Source organism: Mus musculus, chromosome 10 (assembly GCF_000001635.26).
Source record: "Mus musculus strain C57BL/6J chromosome 10, GRCm38.p6 C57BL/6J".
Lineage (NCBI taxonomy): Eukaryota > Metazoa > Chordata > Mammalia > Rodentia > Muridae > Mus > Mus musculus.
Genome location: NC_000076.6, coordinates 39,113,501 through 39,133,948, shown reverse-complemented (window position 1 = coordinate 39,133,948; position 20,448 = coordinate 39,113,501). Strand labels below are relative to the sequence as shown.

The 20,448-nt window shown below is 42.0% G+C and overlaps 1 protein-coding gene across 7 annotated transcripts; it reads left to right on the top strand.

The window, feature by feature from the left end:
- The first annotated feature begins 34 nt into the window (after nt 1–34).
- Nucleotides 35–15,145, top strand: Fam229b (family with sequence similarity 229, member B). 7 transcript variants are annotated; one of them, NM_001359443.1, is made up of 5 exons: nt 35–70; nt 1,571–1,702; nt 11,617–11,772; nt 13,553–13,691; nt 14,915–15,145. In NM_001359443.1, the coding sequence occupies exons 4-5, from the start codon at nt 13,567–13,569 to the stop codon at nt 15,030–15,032; spliced, it is 243 nt and encodes an 80-aa protein (NP_001346372.1). In that variant the 5' UTR covers nt 35–70; nt 1,571–1,702; nt 11,617–11,772; nt 13,553–13,566; the 3' UTR covers nt 15,033–15,145. The 7 variants fall into 7 exon arrangements, 6 of the variants coding, with proteins under 6 accessions (NP_001346372.1, NP_001346369.1, NP_001346370.1 ...); NM_001359440.1 differs by having other exon boundaries at nt 11,614–11,772; NM_001359441.1 differs by having other exon boundaries at nt 43–126.
- The last annotated feature ends 5,303 nt before the right edge of the window (nt 15,146–20,448 follow it).

Below are 20,448 nucleotides of genomic sequence, written 5' to 3'. Positions count from 1 at the left end.
TTTACGGCCAGGACTTCTGCGCAAGCACATTTGCGGCTAGCCGTTACCATAGCGACTGGGCCTCCGGCAGGTAAATCCTAGCTGCCCTGTCAACATCCTTGAGCATCTGCAGCTCCGGAGGCCCTGGTAACTGACGGGTAACTAGGTTTCAGAGAGGCATTTAAGATAAGGGACTTTAACTTTGATCACGGGCTTTGAGAGGCTCACAGCCTAAACAGCCAGGACAGTGGGTCCGATTTCTCAGGATGATGCCCGCTAGTGTCGTTATCTAACAGAAAACGAATGTGGAGGAACACAGAGACACCCCAGACAAATAGGCTTATCTGGGAACAAGGGAAGCTAGGTACACTCCGACCAAATACCACAGCTAAGTTCAGAGGCCAAAGCGATGCACTCTTCAAACTTAAGATTTCTGGATAATTCAAAACATCTACACAAATCCAACTTCCAACAGCCGGCAATGCCATTGAAGATACACTCGATGCACTCAAAAGATATGACCTAAAATATTACATGGCGCTGACAAGGAGAGCCATAATATTCAATGAACAAGGGTCTAGGAAAAGAAAAGATGGGTTAAAAGTTAAGGCGTTTGATTTGATGTATGAACAATGTAGACGAGATTTTTTAAAGGCAGGGGTGGGGCACGAAGTTCGAAAGGGGAAAAAAAGGTTATTTTTCAGAAATTGAATTTTTACTGGGCAAATTAAATGAGGCTTTAATTAAGAACTAAATTAAGAATTTAGGCTGGAGAGATGGCCCAGTCAGTAAAATGCTTGTCTCTGAAGCACGGGGACATAAATGCAGACCCCAGCACTTAACAAAAATCTGGGAGCCTGTAACTCTAGGCTTGGAAGGCTGGAGAAGGGAGATCCACAGAGTCTAGCTGAAACTGTGAGTGTCAGATTCAGGGCTCAATAGGAGACAATGTCTTACAAAGTAAGATGAAGGATAACTAAGGAAAACACTTCATGTTTCACATCTTGTTTCCATAAGTGTGCACACACACAAATCCCCTCACTAACTTTAATGCTTTAATGAAGTTAATATTTTCCACAGAAATTCTGAGAAACTACAAAACCTTTAATCTTCATTTAGCAAAAGTTAAATTATACTTGCTATTAATTTGTCATGATATGTAATATGATATATAACATGATAAGAGCCACAATAATTGATTGATTGGTTAGAATACCTTATTCAGCCGCCAGGATACAGCTTAGTTTGTTATTACACAGTTTTGAAAGATGTGAATTTTGACGTTGTAGTGGGGTGTATGTATTGCAGAGGCCTTTCCATGTTTCTCTTTGGGTGTCTTACATCTCTTGTAACTAAGGGGGCAGATTTTAGCCAGGAAAAATTAGAAATTGCTGGATTTACTCTTACCCGCTTCTTGGTAAGCATGCAATCTGTGATAAAGGTAGTCAGACACTTTGGGTCTTAATATTGAAGTCCCCAAATCTGGGGTTTCCAAAGTTTGCCAAACATGGACAAATATGTGGGCTGTGATGTTATTAGGTCGAATCTATAGATTCTGGTGCTAACGCCCGTGGTGTTCTGGCCTTTGCAGAGCTCTGCCCATGCTGTAGTTCCTGTCATTCTCCAGAAGCCACGCAACAGCAAGGAGTTGTAAGAAAGTCCTTATGAGTTTCACCGATAACTTCAGTCTGCAGTGAATCAGATGTGTCTGCTTCACAGCCAGGTAAGGTGCCATCTTCTATACCAGTCACACCAAGACCTCAGTGTAGGCACATTTAGGTTGGCCAAGATGGCAGAAACAGCTTATTAGCAGCTTGTCTACCATCTTACAAGCAAGCTTCTTTTGTTGTTGTTGTTAAAAAATTATTAAGATTTTATGGTGCAATTGTATTAATTGATAACAGGTTAACACATGAAATAAGCTCAACAAGATATTGATTGCTAAATTAGAAGCAAATGAAAAAAGTCAGCGAGGGTCATGCAGACTGCTCGCTCCTACAAAAGGAAGGAAAGAGAAAAGGAAAAGAGGAGGAGGAAGGAAGGAAGATGACTTTTTTGTTGTTTTTTTTTTTCTTTTTCTTTTTGGTTTTTTCAAGACAGAGTTTCTCTGTATAGCCCTGGCACTCACTCTGTAGGCCAGGCTGGCCTCAAACTCAGAAATCTGCCTACCTCTGCCTCCCAAGTGATGGATTAAAGGCATGCACCACTACTGCCCGGCAGAAAATGATTTTTAAGATGAATGGTACACATGATGTGAGATACAATGTATGCTAGGAGGTGAAAAGAGAATTTAAGTAAGTATTTTGCACTGCAGAACCAAGCAGTGTAAGGACACAGTAACCACATTGAAAACATGTAGGCTGAATTTTGCCTCTCTACCGCCGTATGCCAAGGACTTGGAACATTGTCTACTATGCAGTAGATGGTAAGTAAGCATTGGCTGCAACATGAAATGAAACTGAGATGAAAGAAGTAAGGAAACAAAGATCAAAGCACTGTAAAGGGTTAAAGAACACGCTTTAAAATCAAGGAAAAAGTAGACTAGAGGAATGAAACCAAATGACTGACCTAGAGGACAGGCTCGAAGCAATCAGAGAACACTGAGGGAAAGGCAAACCTATCAGAACTATTCCACATAATACTCATGGGGGAGGCAAAATGCTCACCATAAGATTAATAAATACCCTGAAATAGAGAACACAGATGATATAAGGACAAATGTACTCAATGATATAAAAAAATGAAAAAAAAAGTATGAGTTAGAAGGATGCACCATAATCAAGAAGAGGGAAGACCAATGGGTGGATACTTCATTCCTCCTTAGAATAGGGAACAAAATACCCATGAAAGGAGTTACAGAGACACAGTTTGGAGCTGAGACGAAAGGATGGACCATCCAGAGACTACCCCACCCGGGATCCATCCCATAATCAGCCACCAAACCTAGACACTATTGCATATGCCAGAAAGATTTTGCTGAAGGGACCCTGATATAGCTGTCTCGTATGAGGCTATGCCAGTGCCTGGCAAATACAGAAGTGGACACTCACAGTCATCTATTGGATGGATCACAGGGCCCCCAATGGAGAAGCTAGAGAAAGTACCCAAGGAGCTGAAGGGTTCGGCAACCCTATAGGTGGGACAACAATATGAACTAACAAGTACCCCCCAGAGCTGGTGTCTCTAGCTGCATATGTAGCAGAAGATGGCCTAGTTGGCCATCACTGGGAAGAGAGGCTCCTTGGTATTGTAAACTTTATATGCCCCAGTACAGGGGGGTGTCAGGGCCAAGAAGCGGAAGTGGGTGGGTAGGGGAGCAGGGTGGGGGGAGGGTATAGGGAACTTTTGGGATAGCATTTGAAATGTATATAAAGAAAATATCTAATAAAATAAATTTAAAAAATTTAAAAAAGAAGGATGCACCATATTCCACAGGAATGTTTGTATAGAGCAATCAACCTCAATAACCATATCTTGGTTAAGTTATTCAGTTTTTAGAATAAAGAATTCTTTATGTTTCTGGATAAGAAACAAGGAGTGGGGTGGAGAGAAACTGATTAGGCTCCTTTATACTGGTCTATAATAGGGCACATCTTTATATCCAACTGTAATGTTTCAGCAGTTGTTGGAAATTCTGTCCTAATCCCAAGGAAAAATTCAGTTAAAAGGCTGGAGAGATGGCTCAGTGGTTAAGAGCATTAGCATACCTTGCCACATCAGACTTCTTATTGGAAGAAATGAAAGTCAGGAAATAGTGGAGCAAAATCTGGAAAGTACTTAACACAATCAATAGAAAACAAAACTGTCAACTTTGGATTTTGTATTCAATGGAAATGCCATGCAAAAATTAATGGGATACAAAACTTGAATGAATATAACCCATTAGCCCTGCTCAATGAAAACTGTAATGGCTAATCCTGGTTGTCAACTTGACTATATCTGGAATGAACTACAATCCAGAATTGGATGGTTCATCTGTGATCCAGATCTTGAGGCTAGAAGACACAAGTTTCTGACCTGTATCTTGGCATACAGATCTTTAGCCATATTTGCCATGAAAACCTTAGGCCCACACAAGGTAGTGCATGCTTTTAATCCCAGGAGACTAGGCAAGGAGATCTAAGTTCAAGACCAGCCTGGGATAAAGCAAGTCTCGGGTCCAGGCCTGTCGGTATACACCTTTATTCTGGGCCACACTTAGCTTCATGGGGCTGAGTAACTAATAGATTCTTGGACTTCCCATCCACAGATGCTCATTGTTGGGTTAGTTGGACTACAGGCTGTAAGTCATCACAACAAATTCCCTTAATATATAGAGCCATTAAATTCTGTGACTCTAGAGAACCCTGACTAATACAAAAACCTACAGGCGAAAGGGAAAAATTGATGAAAACCCGGACCTACTTCATGTTATAGAAAATACTGAAAATAATAAATAAGTATATGTCTATTGCAATAAAAAATCTCCCCAAAAGATAATTCCAAAGTGAAACATCAACACGTTACATTACTAATTCCTAAGTGAAACATCGACACGTTACATCACTAATTCCTTTTTTTAAAATATTTTTATTAGGTATTTTCCTCATTTACATTTCCAATGCTATCCCAAAAGTCTCCCATACCCTCCCCCCACTCCCCTACCCACCCACTCCCATTTTTTGGCCCTGGTGTTCCCCTGTAGTGGGGCATATAAAGTTTGCAACACCAATGGGCCTCTCTTTCCAGTGATGGCCAACTAGGCCATCTTTTGATACATATGCAGCTAGAGTCAAGAGCTCCGGGGTACTGGTTAGTTCATAATATTGTTCCACCTATAGGGTTGAAGATCCCTTTAGCTCCTTGGGTACTTTCTCTAGCTCCTCCATTGGGGGCCCTGTGATCCATCCAATAGCTGACTGTGAGCATCCACTTCTGTGTTTGCTAGGCCCCGGCATAGTCTCACAAGAGAGAGCTATATCTGGGTCCTTTCAGCAAAATCTTGCGAGTGTATGCAATGGTGTCAGCGTTTGGAAGCTGATTATGGGATGGATCCCTGGATATGGCAGTCTCTAGATGGTCCATCCTTTCGTCACAGCTCCAAACTTTGTCTCTGTAACTCCTTCCATGGGTGTTTTGTTCCCAATTCTAAGAAGGGGCAAAGTGTCCACACTTTGGTCTTCGTTCTTCTTGAGTTTCCTGTGTTCTACAAATTGTATCTTATATCTTGGGTATCCTAAGTTTCTGGGCTAATATCCACTTATCAGTGAGTACATATTGTGTGAGTTCCTTTGTGATTGGGTTACCTCACTCAGGATGATGCCCTCCAGGTCCATCCATTTGCCTAGGAATTTCATAAATACATTCTTTTTAATAGCTGAGTAGTACTCCATTGTGTAGATGTACCACATTTTCTGTATCCATTCCTCTGTTGAGGGGCATCTGGGTTCTTTCCAGCTTCTGGCTATTATAAATAAGGCTGCTATGAACATACTGGAGCATGTGTCCTTCTTACTGGTTGGGACATCTTCTGGATATATGCTCAGGAGAGGTATTGCTGGATCCTCCTGTAGTACTATGTCCAATTTTCTGAGGATCCACCAGACTGATTTCCAGAGTGGTTGTACAAGCTTGCAATCCCACCAACAATGGAGGAGTGTTCCTCTTTCTCCACATCCTCGCCAGCATCTGCTGTCACCTGAATTTTTGATCTTAGCCATTCTGACTGGTGTGAGGTGGAATCTCAGGGTTGTTTTGATTTGTATTTCTCTGATGATTAAGGATGTTGAACATTTTTTCAGGTGCTTCTCTGCCATTCGGTATTCCTCAGGTGAGAATTCTTTGTTCAGCTCTGAGCCCCATATTTTAATTGGGTTATTTGACTTTCTGGAGTCCACCTTCTAGAGTTCTTTATATATATGGGATATCAGTCCCCTATCTGATTTAGGATAGATAAAGATCCTTTCCCAATCTGTTGGTGGTCTTTTTGTCTTATTGACAGTGTCTTTTGCCTTGCAGAAGCCTTGCAACTTTATGAGGTCCCATTTATCGATTCTTGATCTTACAGCACAAGCCATTGCTGTTCTATTCAGGAATTTTTCCCCTGTACCCATATCTTCGAGGCTTTTCCCTACTTTCTCCTCTATAAGTTTCAGTGTCTCTGGTTTTATGTGGAGTTCCTTAATCCACTTAGATTTGACCTTAGTACATGGAGATAGGAATGGATCAATTTTCATTCTTCTACATGATAACAGCCAGTTGTGCCAGCACCATTTGTTGAAAATGCTGTCTTTTTTTCCACTGGATGGTTTTAGCTTCCTTGTCAAAGATCAAGTGACCATAGGTGTGTGGGTTCATCTATGGGTCTTCAATTCTGTTCCATTGGTCTACTTGTCTGTCGCTATACCAGTATCATGCAGTTTTTATCACAATTGCTCTGTAGTACAGCTTTAGGTCAGGCATGGTGATTCCACCAGAGGTTCTTTTATCCTTGAGAAGAGTTTTTGCTATCCTTGGTTTTTTGTTATTCCAGATGAATCTGCCAATTGCCCTTTCTAATTCGTTGAAGAATTGAGTTGGAATTTTGATGGGGATTGCATTGAATCTGTAGATTGCTTTTGGCAGGATAGCCATTTTTACTGTATTGATCCTGCCAATCCATGAGCATGGGAGATCTTTCCATCTTCTGAGATCTTCTTTAATTTGTTTCTTCAGAGACTTGAAGTTCTTGTCATACAGATCTTTCACTTCCTTAGTTAGAGTCACGCCAAGGTATTTTATATTATTTGTGACTATTGAGAAGGGTGTTGTTTCCCTAATTTCTTTCTCAGCCTGTTTATCCTTTGTGTACAGAAAGGCCATTGACTTGTTTGAGTTAATTTTATATCCAGCTACTTCATTGAAGCTGTTTTTCAGGCTTAGGAGTTCTCTGGTGGGATTTTTAGGGTCACTTATATATACTATCATATCATCTGCAAATAGTGATATTTTGACTTCTTCCTTTCCAATTTGTGTCCCCTTGATCTCCTTTTATTGTCTAATTGTTCTGGCTAGGACTTCAAGTACAATGTTGAATAGGTAGGGAGAGAGTGGACAGCCTTGTCTAGTCCCTGATTTTAGTGGGATTGCTTCCAGCTTCTCACCATTTACTTTGATGTTGGCTACTGGTTTGCTGTAGATTGCTTTTATCATGTTTAGGTATGGGCCTTGAATTCCTGATCTTCCCAAGACTTTTATCATGAATGGGTGTTGGATTTACATCACTAATTCCTAAGTGAAACATTGACACGTTACATCACTCACTGCAAGTAGTTACAAGGTACAGGTAAATATAATAAAATCAGCTTTTCATTTTATTTTATTATGGCAACAGGACAAATAAAATATACTTTTATTAGATTCCTTTACAATAAAAAGTGGCATATAAAGTCATCTGAAGAAAGACCATAAAAATTAAAAAAATGTCTCCCAGGGTTCCTTGCCACATTGCCCTCCCTTTTGCCTCTGATCAGTGGGCAAGTTAAAATCTAAGCTGTGTCAACCAACTGATTACCTTTAAAGAATACGTCACCCAGCAATAGCAAAAGACAAATGCTTCCCTAGCACGCCTGGCACGTTGCTAAGGTAGTCCATATTCTGGTCACAAAGTCAGGTAAAAATTCAGGTAACTTGAGATGCTTGCTGATAAAATAGAATTAAGGATGTCTCAGTAGTTAAGAACACTTCTGTTTTTCTGGAGAAACTGAGTCTCAGTATGCATATTAGATGGCTTACCACTTCCTGTGTCTCCAGTTCCAGAGAATCCAGTGTCCTCTTCTGGCACGCCCGGGCAGATACCCACACAGACACACATGATACACATAATGTAAAGGAATAACCATTCTGGAATATACCCACACAGACACACACGATACAGGTTAATGTAAAAGAAAACTTAGTCTGGAGGGAGAGATGGGTGGGTTTCCATGAGTTTGAGATCGGCCTAGTCTACATAGTGAGATCATGGTAGGCAGGCTTGCATAATGAAATCCTGTTTCATAACAAACAAACAAAAAAGGAATTAAATACTTCTCAGATATTTGAAAAATAATATAAACAACTTATAGGTCAAAGGAAGATATTTTTTGTTTTGCTTTTGAGAAAGGGTCACACTGGCTTAGAACTTGTGATCACCCTGCTAAGCTTCATGTGGCCTATACACATGTACAGCCATGCCAGAATCTTACTTTCATATGCATTAGAAATTTTAAGGAAAAATTAACTGAAGAAAAAGTGCAAAATTTTAACATTTGTGAGTTCAGGTAAAGTAATTCTTTGTTGGAAATGTAGAGACTTAAATATGTTGGAACAGATAAAAAGTCCTAAGACAATGACTGGGTTTTTACCTTTAGAAAGTAGAATAAGAAAAGCAAACTAAGCCGAGCTTGGTGGTGCAGGTCTTTAATCCAGCACTCCTGGAGCACAGACAGGCAGTTTGTGTGAGTTTGAGGCCAGCCTGGTCTGCAAAGCAAGTTCCTGAACAGCCAGAGCTACATGGAGAGACCCTGTCTGAAAACAAAATGAAAGAAAAATGTAAGATGGAGAAAGGAAAGAAAAGGAAAGGAGAAGGGAAGGAAGGAAGGGAAGGAAGGAAGAAAGAAAGAAAAAGAAGGAAAGTAAGCAAAAAATAAAACAGGAAAAGGGAAATCATGAGTGGAGTAGAGATCAAATCTATATATAGAAAGTAAAATTTTTAATGAAATAAAATCAGTGAAATTTATGTCCTGAGAAATTAAAATTCTTTGATAGGTTCTGTTCATAACTTGGTTTCATTCTTCTCTGTGTAGAACCTATACTGATCTCTTGGACCACATTTCTGTGCTCTGATCTTTTATGTAAAACTGGTGAAGGACCTTTGCATATGCTATTGTTTGCCGCCTCCCTAACCATCCCGGTGTCTTTGCCCCACCCAATTCTATGTAGTTAATGCCTATTTATCCTTTACATGTAGACTGACTGTTCTCATCTAGAATTTGTTCTGATCTGTAAAGTCTACTAGGGCAGAAATTGTATTTTGTTTTGCTCAGAGTCTCTCCCCTCTCCCCTCTCCTCCCCTCTCTCCCCTCTCTCCCTCTCTCTCCTCTCCTCCCCTCTCCTCTCTCTCCCCTCTCTCCCCTCTCTTCCCTCTCTCTTCCCTCTCTCTCCCCTCTCCCCCTCCCTCTCTCCCTCCCTCCCTGTAGGATTTCTGAGATTTCTTTTTTTAAAAATTAGATATTTTCTTTATTTACATTTCAAATGTTATCCCCTGTACTGGCTAGTTTTGTGTCAACTTGACACAGCTGGAGTTATCACAGAGAAAGGAGCTTCAGTTGAGGAAATGCCTCCATGAGATCCAACTCTAAGGCATTTTCTCAATTAGTGATCAAGGGGGAAAGGCCCCTTGTGGGTGGGACCATTTCTGGGCTGGTAGTCTTGGGTTCTATAAGAGAGCAGGCTGAGCAAGCCGGGGGAGGCAAGCCAGTAAAGAACATCCCTCCATGGCCTCTGCATCAGCTCCTGCTTTCTGACCTGCTTGAGTTCCAGTCCTGACTTCCTTGGTGATGAACAGCAGTATGGAAGTGTAAGCTGAATAAACCCTTTCCTCCCCAACTTGCTTCTTGGTCATGATGTTTGTGCAGGAATAGAAACCCTGACTAAGACATCCCCTTTCCTGGTTTCCCCTTGAAAACCCTCTATCCTCTCCTCCTACCCCTGCTTCTATGAGGGTGCTCCCCCACCCATCCAACCCACTCCTGCTTCCCCATCCTGGCATTCCCCTACACTGGGGCATTGATTTGCTCTGTCTTTTTAATATTTAACATGGATGTAGCTCATGGTAGAATTTCAGGAAAACATTGCTGGATGAGTGAATGAAGTGTAATAATAGTTATGTTTTCCTGGGATATAATCTTCTTTGTATTTTATGAATATGATAGTTATTGAAATATCATTATTTTGGGGCTTATCACTAAGAGAGCATATTTAGAGATTTTGCCACCCTTTTATTCCTTATTTATGCTTACGTATCTATTGCTTTGTGGATACTGCTGTAGATCAAGTCCATGTGGTTTTATGATATATTACACTGTTGCCAATTTTTTACCAATAAGTCTATTGTTTTTCATTATACCAGCTGCACAGAAAACCTGACACAGTCTGTGCCCAATAAATGATCTAAAATAATACTAAAGGGCTTTAAGAATAGTAGCCTTGAAAATACCTCACTTTGTGGTTTTAAAACCATTTTATAGATAAACTTTTGGTGATCTGTGTAGTATTTTAGTGCTAACATCCTGTCAAAATTCACATCTAATTTTGATGCCCAAACCCATCATCTTTGAACTGTTATCTTGTCTCAAACACACCAACTTAAACTTTTTTTTTGCCATGTTTAGATGTTAGTCATATACTAGCTAACAACGGGCAGCAATTAATGTCAGGTGTCTGACTGTGACACAGTAAGTTGAACTGAGTTTTCTTTAAGATGAAATTGTGATCAGTGTATTCACAGAAAACCCTTGTAAGAGAAAGAAGATAGAGGTAAGATTTTTATTCAACATAAACTTCATTCCCAGAATAGATGCCAGGTTTTGTTTGTTTGTTTGTTTGTTTGTTTGTTTTTGTAGCCCAAGTTTTGAAGCACAACAGTAGGAACTGAGTATAATGTGTAGTTGCAAAGACTTTCATAAAGTTAAAAATTCTCACTAGCATTCAACACTTAGTTGTTAGCTATGAAAACTGAACAGGTTGTTAGTTGAAGATTATTGTAGTCTGGAGTATGGGTTAAACTAAGAGCACTACAAAGTAGGGCAGACCTTGAGTGAAGCAAGCAGAGGCTACAGAAGCCCAGGACTGGTGGTAAGAGAGTCCTAAAGATTGGATCAGCAACAGACACACTCTAGGACAAGGAATTAGAATAGCAAGAGTGGACAAAATGTAGTCCTCTTTTCACAACTCTCATCCCTTCCATTTGGGCATGTCAAGGCTGTCTGGATGAAACAGGAAAAAGAGGTGGTGCAGGCATTACCAGAAATATCCGGGGGGCTGGAGAGATGGCTTAGCATTTAAGAGCACTGACCACTGACTGCTCTTCCAGAGGTCCTGAGTTCAATTCCCAGCAACCACAAGGTGGCTCACAACCATCTGTATTGGGATCTGATGCCCTCTTCTGGTGTGTCTGAAGACAGCAACAGTGTACTCACATACATAAAAATAAATAAATAAATCTAAAAAACAAAAGATTACATTAAAAAAAGAAGAAGAAATATTCCAGCACTTGGAAGAATTCCAAGTAAGATGAGATCTGTATGTGAAAATCTCTTCTCAACCTTTTAGCTAAGGTCAAATTCAGAGACACAGAGAACTTCAGTCTGAGTATCAAGACTCTGAGTGGGAGAATGGCGTAGTGTACTTGCTGTTGATAGAGCAAGTCTCGGAGGTGGAGATGAAGAGGAAATGGTGTATGAAGCAGGAAGACTCAGGAGTACAGCTTTGTGAAAACTGATTAGTTCTAGGTCTTCATCGATTAAGATACGTAATGTTGAAAATAAAGCACTGACAAGAATAAACCTCTGAAACAGTTTAATTGAACATTTACATTGTTACCAGAGATCTGAACTGAGTTGCTTGATTTGTTAGCAGGCAGGAAGCTATGTGAAGGAATCTTCTGATGTCATAATTCTGGGTGTCACTGGAACATTTGATCAACATTCCTTTGGCAAGTCTAGCCTTCTATGGAAAGTCAGTAGACGCAATTGATTTATTCACCTCTACAGGAATCAGACTTGGCCTATTTTGGTAAGTCTATGTCTTCTTGAGCCCGCTAGCTAAGGCTTAATTTTCCACAGACAGTTACATGAAGCCACAGGTGACAATGTTTATACAAGGTCTTCATTGAGTAACCCCCCTTTCTTGATAATGGCCATACTCTACTAATCTAATTGTTGGAACTTACAAAATTTGTTTTATTATTATTTCCAATAAGTATTTACTTATTATGAATAGAATATCAGACATAAGAAATGCCTTAAAGGTATTTTCACCTTTCCTATCCCTTGTGTATTAATAAAGACATGTAAATTTATTCAAGATAGTTATTCAATGTCCACTGTGTACCCAAACTTGTCTACCTATAAAGAATTAAATGGTGACAAAGATGAACAACGGATGGTTAGGATATTTAAAACATTTATTAAAATAATTAGCACAGTGCTTCTTAACAGGGAGAAATTTTGCTTTTCTCTCCTACCAGCGGATATGTGCTAATGTTTGGGGACATTTCAAAAAAGAAAAACTATCAAAACACTAGGAGAAGGTTGTTGTTGCCATCTAGTGGATAAATACTGAGGAATACTTTACAATGCCTGTGACAGTCTTTCTTTCTCCAGCTTAGCAGCACGTGGTCTCGTCCATAGCACCCTGGTTAGAGATCCTGAGTTTGATAACTGTTGAGAGAGAGAGAGAGAGAGCACCATGAAGATTTAGACAGTAAGGGTTATGGGAGAGTTCTTTCTCTAAGAAAGGGAAATGTAAATTCATGGGAGCTGTGGGCTGGGGAGAGTTCTAGGTACAGGAAACAGTAGATAATAATTAAACTTATTTGACTACATGCATTTCATAAACTTAATCTCTCCCATTTACATGTGTGATTACTAATGATCAGTATCATTAATACTAGTATAATTAATACTAGTTAACTCTAAGGACTTACTGTGTGTCAGGCATTGTATTTCACATGATTGTCTCCTTTAAACCTACTGTTATCTGAAAGCAGATATTATTAACTTACCCTTTAGAAATATAGACAAGTTGCCAGGCAGTGGTGGTGCTCACCTTTAATCCCAGCACTCAAGAGGCAAAGGCAGGGGGCAGGTGAATCGCTTTAACTTTGAGGCCAACCCTATTCTACAAAGTGAGTTCCAGGACAGTCAGGGTTACACAGAGAAACCCTGTCTCAGAGAGAGAGAGAGACCAAGAGGCAGAGAGGCAGAGAGGCAGAGAGGCAGACACACACACACACACACACACACACACACACACACACACACACACACAGAGAGAGAGAGAGAGAAAGAGAGAGAGAGAGAGGAGAGAGAGAGAGAAAATGAGAATAAATAAAATAGGGACAAGTTAAGTGTTTACTCTCAAAAAGCCACTTTCTTAACTAATGCTCTATGACATAGGGGGTAGGTAGACTAAATGGTTATGGGAACACAAAGTATATTCTACTCAAAGAGAGTCTACATTAGTGGAGAGGCATAGAAGGGTAGGGGGAATGAAGACTCAGACTTGCTGATTTTAATAATGATGAGAAGGAAATTTGACATTTTCTTTCCCCACAGTATAGATATCACTGTTAACCACAGGCAGAGGCACACATAATCACAACATAGGTACAGTTTGCTTACACTTCTTGTGGGCCATTTTGAATTTATTGTAAGATTCTAAATTGTTAGTTGTATAATTAACTTTTATAGATTTTTCAGATGTCACCTTCTGAATGTTTTTGTAAGAAAATTGAAGCATTAAAAATGTCTTTGAAGATAAGCACCATTGTTGTTTTAACTTTGTATTCTAGGATTTCAGTGAATTATGCCTTTTCGGTTTGGGACCCAGCCAAGGAGGTTTCCAGTGGAAGGAGGAGACTCTTCAATTGAGCTAGAATCAGGCCTGAGCTCTAGTGCTTCCTGTACCGGGAAAGAGACGTCACCCAATAGGTGGACATTTTGCCAACTATTGGCTATCATCAGTATGAGCACTGACACTTATATTAGCAGAAACAAATTAAACCTGGGAAGTCAAGTGCTGCTATTACTACATTAGTACTAACAAGAGCACAGCTTTTAAGTAAGATGAGACCAGTCCTTCCTCTGCCACATACATTTTTATCTAGATTGTGTCCGTATTCTCAAGATCAACATCACATCACCAGTATAATTATGTGGAGGGCATTGTTTTAGGTCCAAGGGTACAAATTCAAAAACAGATGGAGGCCTCTCATTGGTGTCACATGGCTTGCTTTAGATCATTGGCTGAGGCAACAGTAGAGTATGGAAACACTACGAGAGAAGCCACTTTTACAGAATTGAAGCAAGCCATTACAAACAGGAGTTGTTTCACTTTCCTGCTGTTTTCCATAATGAAACAGTAAATAAAACACTCCTATTTGTCTTAGTGGATTAGAAATTTCGGTCACACTGGGCATGGTGGTGCACACCTTTAATCCCAGCACTTGGAAGGCAGAGGCAGGTGAATTTCTGAGTTTGAGGCCAGCCTGGTCTACAGAGTGAGTTCCAGGACAGCTAAGGCTACACAGAGAAACCCTGTCTCGAAAACCAAAAAAAAGAAAAAAAGAAAAGAAATTTCGGTCACTTGGTCACGGTTAAGCTTAGGAAGGCAGACGACACTTTAAGAGTTGGACTGACTTATGGATGGAGGAGGCTAGAATATTAGAATATCCAGGGCTGGTGATTTGGTAGGAGTGTCAGAAAGGATCCCGGACTCTGGATGTATTAAGAGTATTTTAACTCCGAGGTTCTATGAATGTCTGAGCATTAGTCTGCTGGCTTTCACTCCACAAATGTTTTGAAATTACACAACCAAAGTGATTGAAGGTTCAAATCTGAATCTACATACTATTACTACTTATGTATATTTATACATTTTTTGCCATTTAATATTTAATTCAAACTCTTGAAAATGAACATCTGGAACATAATTTTGTTTTAATGTATTTCCCATAATTAAATACATGGGAGTAGGCACATGTTCATTGTTATGGATGTGTAGATTTTCATCAGAACCTCTGATTATACATCTTTGTGACATTGAAAGGCTTCAGAAAGGTTTTAAACAGTTGAAAAGATTGACATTTTTCTTTGCTTTGAAAATAATTTCCTGTTTTGTATCTTAACTACTTATCATTTGCCCTTTTGTTCAGGCAACTCCGAAGATGCCCTGGAAGTCACTGCCTGACAATAACTGATGTTCCCATCACTGTCTATGCAACAATGAGAAAGCCACCTGCGCAAAGCAGCAAGGAAATGCATCCCAAATAGCATCATTAAGTCTTCTGTCGAGGGTTGACTAGGTCAAGGGTAATGGGCCAGTATCATCTCACGGTCTGCCTGGTAAACAAATAAAGGTGGTGGCACTCATTGGGTGATGACAATGGTTGACTCTTCCATTTTAATAAGAACAAAAGGTGTGGTCAGCAGAGCGCTCTGCATGCTAAGCCATTGGTTGTGTCTGACAAGACAGACTACTTCACACTAGTACCCTAGAGGTCACCTTGCTACTGCAGATTATTAGTTTTAAAAATTCAAGATAAAGTCTGACCCATGATGGTCATAATGGCAGATTTTCAGAGCTTATACAAAGCTGATAGGTATTTGAATTTTTGTTAGCTGAAGAGAAAAGACCATGCAGAAAAGTGGGCACTGAGTTCTGCCTTTATAGGTCTAAACTTTCTCTGGAGAAAGCCTAATACAAATCAACTGTAACTGAGCGTGCGGGGGTCAAGGTGATCCCTAAGTATCACAGTTGTCTGTCAAAGAAGCAGCACTCCTTAGAGAAAGAACTCTCTTATCTAGGTCAAGGTTGCCAAGGACAAGAAAAGAATGGCAGGGCCTTGTCATAAAGGACCTGAGAGCTCATCCAAGGGGGAGTGATTGGTGTCTCAACCATGGTGGTAAGTCCTTTCCTCTTCCCCTCCGTCTCTCCTCCTACCTCTCACACCTTGGCTTCCTCCCTCTTCCTTTCTTCTTCTAGGGATCCTGCTCAGGGGCTCCCACATGCTGGGAGAGCTCTCTGCCACTGAGTTACATTGTAAGCTAAACAGACTGAAATATCACTCACTCTGAAAGCAAGACAGAAGGTAAAAAGAAATGCATATAATAGATTTAAATTCTATCACTTACATAGTTGTATAAGTTACAAAAGGTCTAAACTTCAATTGCAAGACAAAGACTATCACAATGGCAAAAAAAAAAAAAAAAGAATGTAAGCATAAGCTGTTTGTCACTTTAAATCTGAGACTCATAAATTAAAAGTCTAAAAGGACTGGGGCTGGAGAGATGGCTCAGTGGTTGAGAATACTTTCAGAGGGCCTTGGTGCAGTTCCCAGCACTCATGACGAAGTGTCCCACTGTTCTTGGGATCTGATATCCTTTTCTGGCATCTGTGGGCTGCACACACTCATGTAGATGAAACACCACACACATAAATACTTTTTATAAAGAAGAAAAAGATGCAAATAGAATACATGCAAACAAACATTAATCAAAAGAAGGTTGGAGTAATGGTATTGATCATTATATAAAGCTTCAAAGTGCACCAAACCACAGGAACTGATGCAACTGAAAGAAATCACTCCACATTTACAGTATAGATTTCAAGAGGTGGAATAAGAAGACAATCACTGAAGACAGAGAAAACATGATTCATTTGTACAGAATGCCACCTAACAAAGCTAGAATAGTGCATATTCCTTCTAAATGCTCATGAAAATGCACTATGCAAACCACATAATGGGTCATCAAATTTCAGAAAGTTGAAAAGCATTAAGAGTCTGCAGTGTATTGTGAGAACTAAAAGGGGTTTAGGGGACAAAGGGGGGAAGGGAGGATAGCCTGGGCCGGCCAGAGTTCCTCCTGTGCTCTGGGCAGGCAGATGTGGGAGGGCTACCAGACACCGGGTGGGCATCTAAGCCACTGACCCCACTCGACGGGGGGTGAGGTGGGGGGGTGGTGTGGGGGCGTGGACAAGGGGCAGCCCCTGACCAGGGGTCCTGGGATGACACCCTGTAGCCCCAGGGTTACAGGAGAGAGGGCTGAGGGAGAGAGGTTCCCATGCAGGTGAGAGTAAGTGCAGAGGGCCTTGATGAACAGAGACAGTCTATGGTTTTAGAGCTTTATTGTAGAAAGGCAGGGGAAAAGAAAGAAAGTGAAAAGAGAGAGAGACCAGCCATGGCCAAGAAGAGGGAAGGGGGGGGGAGAGAGAGAAAGAAGACAGGCTAGAGAGTAAGAAAAAGTAAGAGGAGGGGAGAGGAGGGCAGAGGAGGAGAGAGGAGGGGAGAGGAGGGCAGAGGAGGAGAGAGGAGGGGAGAGGAGGGGAGAGGAGAAGAGGGGAGGGTAAGGGAGTGAGAGGAGTAAGAGAGCGAGGTGGGGCCAAGCAGCCCCTCTTATTGTATACTGTTATCTTTACTGTTGCTAGGTAACTAGGGAGGAATCTAGCCTGAAGGTCAGAAGCTTGGAACATTGTCTACATGAGTGCTAGCCATGCTTCTCCTGTGGAGGCTGAGGGGGCGATAACTTCGACAGGAGCCAGGGTCCAGGAGACATGAGAGAACTTCTTCCATCCCATGTAGGTGAATTATCACCACTGGGTCCCGGGGTTCAAGATCTAGCCTCAACTGGAAACCAGGCTGTCTGTGCATAGCCCAATGCCCCACAGTGTATTCAAAATGTATCCAGCAAATGAAATAAATTGGAAATAACAAAGACACCCAGTATATAAAATAACACAAATAGGCAGTGAGAGAAGACAGTTTGAGCTAAGATAAAGCACATATCAAAATGCATGAGTTTTAGCTATAGTGGAGCTTAGAACGGGAGCATTACCTTATTTCATTAGGAGGGAGAAGTGGGGTGAGGTGGTATGTGCTTATAATGCCAGCAGGCCAGGGGGGAGGGTTGGCACAACCCCAGGCCACCATGGGCTGCAAGTAAGACTCTCAAAACAACAAAATGACCACGATGATGATGGCAGCAGCAACAACAAAATCCCCAAAAGAAAATGAGGTGAATGTAATCAAACCCCACTCTCAAAAGTAAGCAGAGAGAGAGAGAGCTGGCGAGATGGCTCAGCAGGTAAAGATGCTACCAAGGCTGCTGGCTGGAGTTTGATCCCCAGGAGCCAGATGGTAGGAGAGAACCGACTCCCACAGGACATCCTCTGGCCTCTGCACTGCTGGGTTAGGGTGTGTCCTGCTTCCACTCCGCCACAGGGCTCGGGTCACTGGGGGAGGTGGGACACTGTGCTTACCCCACACTGGCGCTGGGTGGGTGACGGGCTATGGGAAGCCACGGGACTTTGCTCCAGGGGTGGGGGAGCGCAGTCTGAGGTCCCAGGAACCACTGGAGCTGGCTCAGGGGTCCCGGGGTCTACATGCAGGCTGGGACTGTCTGATTCTCAGGCTCTTGGGCACCCGAGGCACCACTGGATGCTGCAGAAGAGCTGAGAACAGAGTTGGTGTGTGTGTGTGTGTGTGTGTGTGTGTGTGTGTGTGTGTGTGTGTGTGTGTGTGTGTGTGTGTTGCAGGTTGGATCTAGCCCGCGGCTGAAGGGGAAAAGAGGGGAGAGCTCTGTGTCCTGCATGGAGGAGAGAGTCCTTGGTTTGCTCTGTGAGCGGCTTGGTTTGTTGGAGGCCGTGGCTGGGAGCGCCACGTGAGAGGTCAGACAGCTGGATCTTTAGGCGAAGACCTGCTCCATTGCTCCCCATGGCAGATCCCAATGAAAAGAGAAAGTCCGTGGTTTTAAGGCATTTATTATCATGGCGGAGAGTGCTGATGAATAAAACGGAACCTCACTTTCTCATGGCAGGGAGGAGTGTCTGGGAAGGGGAGTTTATTGGCTAAGCCTCCAGGCCTTTAGGTACCTCATTAACATGGAGATCTGTCTTGAGGCTATGTGACCTGTGGTCATGTCCTCTACCTGTGGAGGGGCTTGGGGCATTGCCCTTACGTGACTGATGGCCACAGACCTATGGAGAACTGTGGCCTCATACCAGGAGCCTGGTATCTAGGAGCATGGCAAAATGCCTATGTAGGGTCACCGGGGTTTCAAACCTTAGCTCAACCAGAGACCAGGCTGCCTATCACAGTCCACCACCCCACAACTCCCCTTTTTTCTTTTTTAAAAGAGGGGGTCACTGGAGTGATTGTGTCATTTGTAGTAAAAATTTTGGGTAGGGACGCAGTATCAAAAGAAAACACTACAGAGGCCGGAGGGGGAACACAACTAAGCCAGAGGGGTAAGTAGGGGTAAGAGGGGTAAGTAGGGGTGGGGTTGGGGATTGGGAAGACAAGGGATTATTGACTCAATTATTCCATGGGTTGTACAGTGTGAGAGTATTGCCATCAGTTTTAGACAGCATTTGATTACTCTAGATCATGCTTTCCTTACTATCATGTAACCTCCCCCAAGTCAGCAGCCATTTGACTTTGGCAAGAGCTGTAGCTGGAGGGTCCCAAGTCTGTCCTCTGTGGGACTCAGCGTGTGTCTATGGATCTCCGCGTGTGTCTCGGGATGTGGTGTCTGGAGGGAGGCAGCTTTATTGTCCCAGGCAGGTCCCAGGAGATGGCATTGTCTCAGCTGGATCTGTGGCAGCAGGCTCTGTCCTTCTCTTTTGTGGGGCTAAACCTGTAGGGTAATCACTACAAAGGAGCAGAACCCCAGCAGGGGGATGTCTGCATAGGGTGGGTAGAGAGTGTTAAGCCTGCAATGGTTTTCTTGGGAGCACATAATGGCCTGCTGTTAGAACCCTAGAAAAGCAAGGGTGTTTGAGGAATTTAGTCCAGGAAGGCATCCTTTAAGTCTGCTTTGGCTGGCTGAGGAAGAAGATATCATGTTAATTATGCATCTAGGATAGGCAGTAACAGTTGGTCTGTGAAAGAAAACTGGTTGTTATTTAAGGATTGAAGAATGGTGATCAGAATAGTTGATTTGACCTGTGAAAGTAGATTAGATGACTTTTGAACCTTAAAAGAAATCTTAAGCAAGTTGAAAGATTTTTTTGGACATACATCAAAAATAAACATTTAAATAAAGAAGCAAGAAAATTTGGGGTTGAAAAGCACGAACATTGTTTCAGGTATTTCTGTTAGGAAGAACAAGCGTTTAAACAAAGCCTGAAAACCTTTGGGTTAAGGGTATCAGGTGTGTTTTTCTGTTGTCTTTGGCAGGCTTAGGTGCGGTGGCTGTGTGCTCTAGCAGACAGGACCTTGTTTTCCCGTTTGTTTTTTCTTGGTTGGTATTTCCTAAATGTAAAGCAGAAGGAGTTGAAAGGTCAACCTTTGAAGAAAAGCTCAAAGGAATAAGCATAGAGGCTTCGTAGCACAGTCAGGGACAGAGGGAGTGAGAGGCAGCACCTGTAGTTCTGCTCTGTTTGTGTTTCTAGCCAAAGTGGCAGTAGCCCGCTGGCTAGCGTGAAAGGGCGACTTGGCCTTTTGGTCTACAGGGGACCTCAGGGAACAAAGGGTTGGCTGGAACCAAGGGTTGGCTCAGGGCAGGTACTACCTACTGAAAGGCAGCTCCATTAGCTATGTAGGAGCCCTCGTTGTGGGACTGGGGGAGAGGTAGGGAGTAGAGGCTAGTCACCACCTAGTAGAGCTGTTAAGTCAAAAATGAGATTTGGAGACTGTAGCTAAGAGTCAAAAGGAGGGGGAAAATGCTGGTCAGGAACACATGGAGAGAG